The sequence below is a fragment of the Palaemon carinicauda genome, chromosome 11, assembly GCF_036898095.1.
Source record: "Palaemon carinicauda isolate YSFRI2023 chromosome 11, ASM3689809v2, whole genome shotgun sequence".
NCBI classification, from domain to species: domain Eukaryota; kingdom Metazoa; phylum Arthropoda; class Malacostraca; order Decapoda; family Palaemonidae; genus Palaemon; species Palaemon carinicauda.
In genome coordinates, this window is record NC_090735.1 from 73,356,908 (window position 1) to 73,364,781 (window position 7,874).

Here is a 7,874-nt window from a genome sequence, read left to right on the forward strand (position 1 = left end):
GGAGGAGAATGAGTTTAAGGTGTAAGAGGTGTAGGATATAGAGAAGTAAGAGGTGGAGGAGATGGAGGATTAGGAGGCAAAGGAGTTATTGGTGGAGGATATGAAGGAGATGGAGGAGCATGAGTCGGAGGAGTAGGAGGTGCAGGATATAGAGGGGTAGGAAGTGAGGAAGAAGGAGGATTAGGAGACGAAGGAGTAAATGGTGGAGGATATGAAAGAGATAGAGGAGAATGAGTTGGAGGAGTAGGAGGCTCAGGATATAGAGAAGTAGGAGGTTGAGGAGATGGAGGATTAGGAGACGAAGGAGTTATTGGTGGAGGATATGAAGGAGATGAAGGAGAATGAGTTGGAGGAGTAGGATGTGCAGCATATAGAGGTGTAGGAGGTGAAGGAGAAGGAGGATTAGGAGATGGAGGAGTAAATGGTGAAGGATATGAAGGAGATGGAGGAGAATGAGTTGGAGGAGTAGGAGGCGCAGGATATAGAGAAGTAGGAGGTGGAGGAGATGGAGGATTAGGAGGTGAAAGAGTTATTGGTGGAGGATATGAAGGCGATGGAGGACAATGAGTTGGAGGAGTAGGAGGTGCAGGATATAGAGAAGTAGGAGGTGGAGGAGATGGAGGATTAGGAGGCGAAGGAGTTATTGGTGGAGGATATGAAAGAGATGGAGGAGAATGAGTTGGAGGAGTAGGAGGTGCAGGATTTAGAGGAGTAGGAGGTGAGGGAGAAGGAGGATTAGGAGACGAAGGAGTAAATGGTGGAGGATACGAGGGAGATGGAGGAGAATGAGTTGGAGGAGTAGGAGGCGCAGTATATAGAGAAGTAAGAGGTGGAGGAGGTGGAGGATTAGGAGGTGATGAAGTTATTGGTGGAGGATATGAAAGAGATGGAGGAGAATGAGTTGGAGGAGTAGGAGGTGCAGGATATAGAGGAGTAGGAGGTGAGGGAGAAGGAGGATTAGGAGACGAAGGAGTAAATGGTGTAGGATACGAGGGAGATGGAGGAGAATGAGTTGGAGGAGTAGGAGGCGCAGGATATAGAGAAGTAGGAGGTGGAGGAGATGGAGGATTAGGAGGTGAAAGAGTTATTGGTGGAGGATATGAAGGTGATGGAGGACAATGAGTTGGAGGAGTAGGAGGTGCAGGATATAGAGAAGTAAGAGGTGGAGGAGATGGAGGATTAGGAGGCAAAGGAGTTATTGGTGGAGGATATGAAAGAGATGGAGGAGAATGAGTTGGAGGAGTAGGAGGCGCAGTATATAGAGAAGTAAGAGGTGGAGGAGATGGAGGATTAGGAGGCGAAGGAGTTATTGGTGGAGGATACGAAAGAGATGGAGGAGAATAAGTTGGAGGAGTAGGAGGCGCAGTATATAGAGAAGTAAGAAGTGGAGGAGATGGAGGATTAGGAGGCAAAGGAGTTATTGGTGAAGGATATGAAGGAGATGGAGGAGAATGAGTTGGAGGAGTAGGAGGTGCAGGATTTAGAGAAGTAGGAGGTGAGGGAGAAGGAGGATTAGGAGACGAAGGAGTAAATGGTGGAGGATACGAGGGAGATGGAGGAGAATGAGTTGGAGGAGTAGGAGGCGCAGTATATAGAGAAGTAAGAGGTGGAGGAGATGGAGGATTAGGAGGTGATGAAGTTATTGGTGGAGGATATGAAAGAGATGGAGGAGAATGAGTTGGAGGAGTAGGAGGTGCAGGATATAGAGGAGTAGGAGGTGAGGGAGAAGGAGGATTAGGAGACGAAGGAGTAAATGGTGGAGGATACGAGGGAGATGGAGGAGAATGAGTTGGAGGAGTAGGAGGCGCAGTATATAGAGAAGTAAGAGGTGGAGGAGATGGAGGATTAGGAGGCGAAGGAGTTATTGGTGGAGGATATGAAAGAGATGGAGGAGAATGAGTTGGAGGAGTAGGAGGTGCAGTATATAGAGAAGTAAGAGGTGGAGGAGATGGAGGATTAGGAGGCAAAGGAGTTATTGGTGGAGGATATGAAAGAGATGGAGGAGAATGAGTTGGAGGAGTAGGAGGTGCAGGATTTAGAGGAGTAGGAGGTGAGGGAGAAGGAGGATTAGGGGACGAAGGAGTAAATGGTGGAGGATACGAGGGAGATGGAGGAGAATGAGTTGGAGGAGTAGGAGGCGCAGTATATAGAGAAGTAAGAGGTGGAGGAGATGGAGGACTAGGAGGCAAAGGAGTTATTGGTGGAGGATATGGAGGAAATGGAGGAGAATGAGTTGGAGGAGTAGGAGGTGCAGGATATAGAGGAGTAGGAGGTGAGGAAGAAGGAGGATTAGGACACGAAGGAGTACATGGTGGAGGATACGAGGGAGATGGAGGAGAATGAGTTGGAGGAGTAGGAGGCGCAGTATATAGAGAAGTAAGAGGTGGAGGAGATGGAGGATTAGGAGGCAAAGGAGTTATTGGTGGAGGATATGAAAGAGATGGAGGAGAATGAGTTGGAGGAGTAGGAGGTGCAGGATTTAGAGGAGTAGGAGATGAGGGAGAAGGAGGATTAGGGGACGAAGGAGTAAATGGTGGAGGATACGAGGGAGATGGAGGAGAATGAGTTGGAGGAGTAGGAGGCGCAGTATATAGAGAAGTAAGAGGTGGAGGATATGGAGGATTAGGAGGCAAAGGAGTTATTGGTGGAGGATATGGAGGAAATGGAGGAGAATGAGTTGGAGGAGAAGGAGGTGCAGGATATAGAGGAGTAGGAGGTGAGGGAGAAGGAGGATTAGGAGACGAAGGAGTAAATGATTGAGGATACGAGGGAGATAGAGGAGAATGAGTTGGAGGAGTAGGAGGCGCAGGATATAGAGAAGTAAGAGGTGGAGGAGATGGAGGATTAGGAGGCAAAGGAGTTATTGGTGGAGGATATGAAAGAGATGGAGGAGAATGAGTTGGAGGAGTAGGAGGTGCAGGATTTAGAGGAGTAGGAGGTGAGGGAGAAGGAGGATTAGGAGACGAAGGAGTAAATGGTGGAGGATACGAGGGAGATGGAGGAGAATGATTTGGAGGAGTAGGAGGCGCAGTATTTAGAGAAGTAAGAGGTGGAGGAGATGGAGGATTAGGAGGTGATGAAGTTATTGGTGGAGGATATGAAAGAGATGGAGGAGAATGAGTTGGAGGAGTAGGAGGTGCAGGATATAGAGAAGTAGGAGGTGGAGGAGATGGAGGATTAGGAGGCGAAGGAGTTATTGGTGGAGGATATGAAAGAGATGGAGGAGAATGAGTTGGAGGAGTAGGAGGTGCAGGATTTAGAGGAGTAGGAGGTGAGGGAGAAGGAGGATTAGGAGACGAAGGAGTAAATGGTGGAGGATACGAGGGAGATGGAGGAGAATGAGTTGGAGGAGTAGGAGGCGAAGTATATAGAGAAGTAAGAGGTGGAGGAGATGGAGGATTAGGAGGCAAAGGCGTTATTGGTGGAGGATATGAAAGAGATGGAGGAGAATGAGTTGGAGGAGTAGGAGGTGCAGGATATAGAGGAGTAGGAGGTGAGGGAGAAGGAGGATTAGGAGACGAAGGAGTAAATGGTGGAGGATACGAGGGAGATGGAGGAGAATGAGTTGGAGGAGTAGGAGGCGCAGGATATAGAGAAGTAGGAGGTGGAGGAGATGGAGGATTAGGAGGTGAAAGAGTTATTGGTGGAGGATATGAAGGCGATGGAGGACAATGAGTTGGAGGAGTAGGAGGTGCAGGATATAGAGAAGTAGGAGGTGGAGGAGATGGAGGATTAGGAGGCGAAGGAGTTATTGGTGGAGGATATGAAAGAGATGGAGGAGAATGAGTTGGAGGAGTAGGAGGTGCAGGATTTAGAGGAGTAGGAGGTGAGGGAGAAGGAGGATTAGGAGACGAAGGAGTAAATGGTGGAGGATACGAGGGAGATGGAGGAGAATGAGTTGGAGGAGTAGGAGGCGCAGTATATAGAGAAGTAAGAGGTGGAGGAGGTGTAGGATTAGGAGGTGATGAAGTTATTGGTGGAGGATATGAAAGAGATGGAGGAGAATGAGTTGGAGGAGTAGGAGGTGCAGGATATAGAGGAGTAGGAGGTGAGGGAGAAGGAGGATTAGGAGACGAAGGAGTAAATGGTGTAGGATACGAGGGAGATGGAGGAGAATGAGTTGGAGGAGTAGGAGGCGCAGGATATAGAGAAGTAGGAGGTGGAGGAGATGGAGGATTAGGAGGTGAAAGAGTTATTGGTGGAGGATATGAAGGCGATGGAGGACAATGAGTTGGAGGAGTAGGAGGTGCAGGATATAGAGAAGTAAGAGGTGGTGGAGATGGAGGATTAGGAGGCAAAGGAGTTATTGGTGGAGGATATGAAAGAGATGGAGGAGAATGAGTTGGAGGAGTAGGAGGCGCAGTATATAGAGAAGTAAGAGGTGGAGGAGATGGAGGATTAGGAGGGGAAGGAGTTATTGGTGGAGGATACGAAAGAGATGGAGGAGAATAAGTTGGAGGAGTAGGAGGTGCAGTATATAGAGAAGTAAGAGGTGGAGGAGATGGAGGATTAGGAGGCAAAGGAGTTATTGGTGAAGGATATGAAGGAGATGGAGGAGAATGAGTTGGAGGAGTAGGAGGTGCAGGATTTAGAGAAGTAGGAGGTGAGGGAGAAGGAGGATTAGGAGACGAAGGAGTAAATGGTGGAGGATACGAGGGAGATGGAGGAGAATGAGTTGGAGGAGTAGGAGGCGCAGTATATAGAGAAGTAAGAGGTGGAGGAGATGGAGGATTAGGAGGAGATGAAGTTATTGGTGGAGGATATGAAAGAGATGGAGGAGAATGAGTTGGAGGAGTAGGAGGTGCAGTATATAGAGAAGTAAGAGGTGGAGGAGATGGAGGATTAGGAGGTGATGAAGTTATTGGTGGAGGATATGAAAGAGATGGAGGAGAATGAGTTGGAGGAGTAGGAGGTGCAGGATATAGAGGAGTAGGAGGTGAGGGAGAAGGAGGATTAGGAGACGAAGGAGTAAATGGTGGAGGATACGAGGGAGATGGAGGAGAATGAGTCCGAGGAGTAGGAGGCGCAGTATATAGAGAAGTAAGAGGTGGAGGAGATGGAGGATTAGGAGGTGATGAAGTTATTGGTGGAGGATATGAAAGAGATGGAGGAGAATGAGTTGGAGGAGTAGGAGGTGCAGGATATAGAGGAGTAGGAGGTGAGGGAGAAGGAGGATTAGGAGACGAAGGAGTAAATGGTGGAGGATACGAGGGAGATGGAGGAGAATGAGTTGGAGGAGTAGGAGGCGCAGTATATAGAGAAGTAAGAGGTGGAGGAGATGGAGGATTAGGAGGCGAAGGAGTTATTGGTGGAGGATATGAAAGAGATGGAGGAGAATGAGTTGGAGGAGTAGGAGGTGCAGGATATAGAGGAGTAGGAGGTGAGGGAGAAGGAGGATTAGGAGACGAAGGAGTAAATGGGGGAGGATACGAGGGAGATGGAGGAGAATGAGTTGGAGGAGTAGGAGGCGCAGTATATAGAGAAGTAAGAGGTGGAGGAGATGGAGGATTAGGAGGCAAAGGAGTTATTGGTGGAGGATATGGAGGAAATGGAGGAGAATGAGTTGGAGGAGAAGGAGGTGCAGGATATAGAGGAGTAGGAGGTGAGGGAGAAGGAGGATTAGGAGACGAAGGAGTAAATGGTGGAGGATACGAGGGAGATGGAGGAGAATGAGTTGGAGGAGTAGGAGGCGCAGTATATAGAGAAGTAAGAGGTGGAGGAGATGGAGGATTAGGAGGCGAAGGAGTTATTGGTGGAGGATATGAAAGAGATTGAGGAGAATGAGTTGGAGGAGTAGGAGGTGCAGGATATAGAGGAGTAGGAGGTGAGGGAGAAGGAGGATTAGGAGACGAAGGAGTAAATTGTGGAGGATACGAGGGAGATGGAGGAGAATGAGTTGGAGGAGTAGGAGGCGCAGTATATAGAGAAGTAAGAGGTGGAGGAGATGGAGGATTAGGAGGCAAAGGAGTTATTGGTGGAGGATATGAAAGAGATGGACGAGAATAAGTTGGAGGAGTAGGAGGCGCAGTATATAGAGAAGTAAGAGGTGGAGGAGATGGAGGATTAGGAGGCGAAGGAGTTATTGGTGGAGGATATGAAAGAGATGGACGAGAATAAGTTGGAGGAGTAGGAGGCGCAGTATATAGAGAAGTAAGAGGTGGAGGAGATGGAGGATTAGGAGGCAAAGGAGTTATTGGTGGAGGATATGAAAGAGATGGAGGAGAATGAGTTGGAGGAGTAGGAGGTGCAGGATTTAGAGGAGTAGGAGGTGAGGGAGAAGGAGGATTAGGAGACGAAGGAGTAAATGGTGGAGGATACGAGGGAGATGGAGGAGAATGAGTTGGAGGAGTAGGAGGCGCAGTATATAGAGAAGTAAGAGGTGGAGGAGATGGAGGATTAGGAGGCAAAGGAGTTATTGGTGGAGGATATGAAAGAGATGGAGGAGAATGAGTTGGAGGAATAGGAGGCGCAGTATATAGAGAAGTAAGAGGTGGAGGAGATGGAGGATTAGGAGGTGATGAAGTTATTGGTGGAGGATATGAAAGAGATGGAGGAGAATAAGTTGGAGGAGTAGGAGGTTCAGGATTTAGAGGAGTAGGAGGTGAGGGAGAAGGAGGATTAGGAGACGAAGGAGTAAATGGTGGAGGATACGAGGGAGATGGAGGAGAATGAGTTGGAGGAGTAGGAGGTGCAGTATATAGAGAAGTAAGAGGTGGAGGAGATGGAGGATTAGGAGGCAAAGGAGTTATTGGTGGAGGATATGAAAGAGATGGAGGAGAATGAGTTGGAGGAGTAGGAGGTGCAGGATTTAGAGGAGTAGGAGGTGAGGGAGAAGGAGGATTAGGAGACGAAGGAGTAAATGGTGGAGGAGACGAGGGAGATGGAGGAGAATGAGTTGGAGGAGTAGGAGGCGCAGTATATAGAGAAGTAAGAGGTGGAGGAGATGGAGGATTAGGAGGGGAAGGAGTTATTGGTGGAGGATATGAAAGAGATGGAGGAAAATGAGTTGGAGGAGTAGGAGGTGCAGGATATAGAGGAGTAGTAGGTGAGGGAGGAGAAGGACTAGGAGACGGAGGAGTAAATGGTGAAGGATATGAAGGAGATGGAGGAGAATGAGTTGGAGGAGAATGAGTTGGAGGAGTAGGAGGCGCAGGATATAGACAAGTAAGAGGTGGAGGAGATGGAGGATTAGGAGGCGAAGGAGTTATTGGTGGAGGATATGAAAGAGATGGAGGAGAATGAGTTGGAGGAGAATGAGTTGGAGGAGTAGGAGGCGCAGTATATAGAGAAGTAAGAGGTGGAGGAGATGGAGGATTAGGAGGCGAAGGAGTTATTGGTGGAGGATATGAAAGAGATGGAGGAGAATGAGTTGGAGGAGTAGGAGGTGCAGGATATAGAGGAGTAGGAGGTGAGGGAGGAGAAGGACTAGGAGACGGAGGAGTAAATGGTGAAGGATATGAAGGAGATGGAGGAGAATGAGTTGGAGGAGAATGGGTTGGAGGAGTAGGAGGTGCACCATATAGAGGTGTAGGAGGTGAGGGAGAAAGAGGATTAGGAGATGGAGGAGTAAATGGTGAAGGATATGAAGGAGATGGAGGAGAATGAGTTGGAGGAGTAGGAGGTGCAGGATATAGAGAAGTAGGAGGTGGAGGAGATGGAGGATTAGGAGGCGAAGGAGTTATTGGTGGAGGATATGAAAGAGATGGAGGAGAATGAGTTAGAGGAGTAGGAGGTGCAGGATTTAGAGGAGTAGGAGATGGAGGATTAGGAGGAGATGGAGTTTTTGGTGGAGGATATGAAGGAGATGGAGAAGAGTGAGTTGGAGGAGTATGAGGTGCAGGATATAGAGGAGTAGGTGAGGGAGAAGGTGGATT

The 7,874-nt window shown here is 48.5% G+C and overlaps 1 protein-coding gene across 1 annotated transcript in view; it reads right to left on the reverse strand.

The window, feature by feature from the left end:
- The window catches only part of LOC137649323 (mucin-2-like), a 64,566-nt gene that overhangs the window by 1,203 nt on the left and 55,489 nt on the right, over nucleotides 1-7,874 (reverse strand). The window contains exon 9 of the mRNA XM_068382305.1: nucleotides 120-7,425. Coding sequence (XP_068238406.1) covers nucleotides 120-7,425 — 7,306 coding nt within the window. The remainder of the gene's footprint in view (nucleotides 1-119; nucleotides 7,426-7,874) is intronic.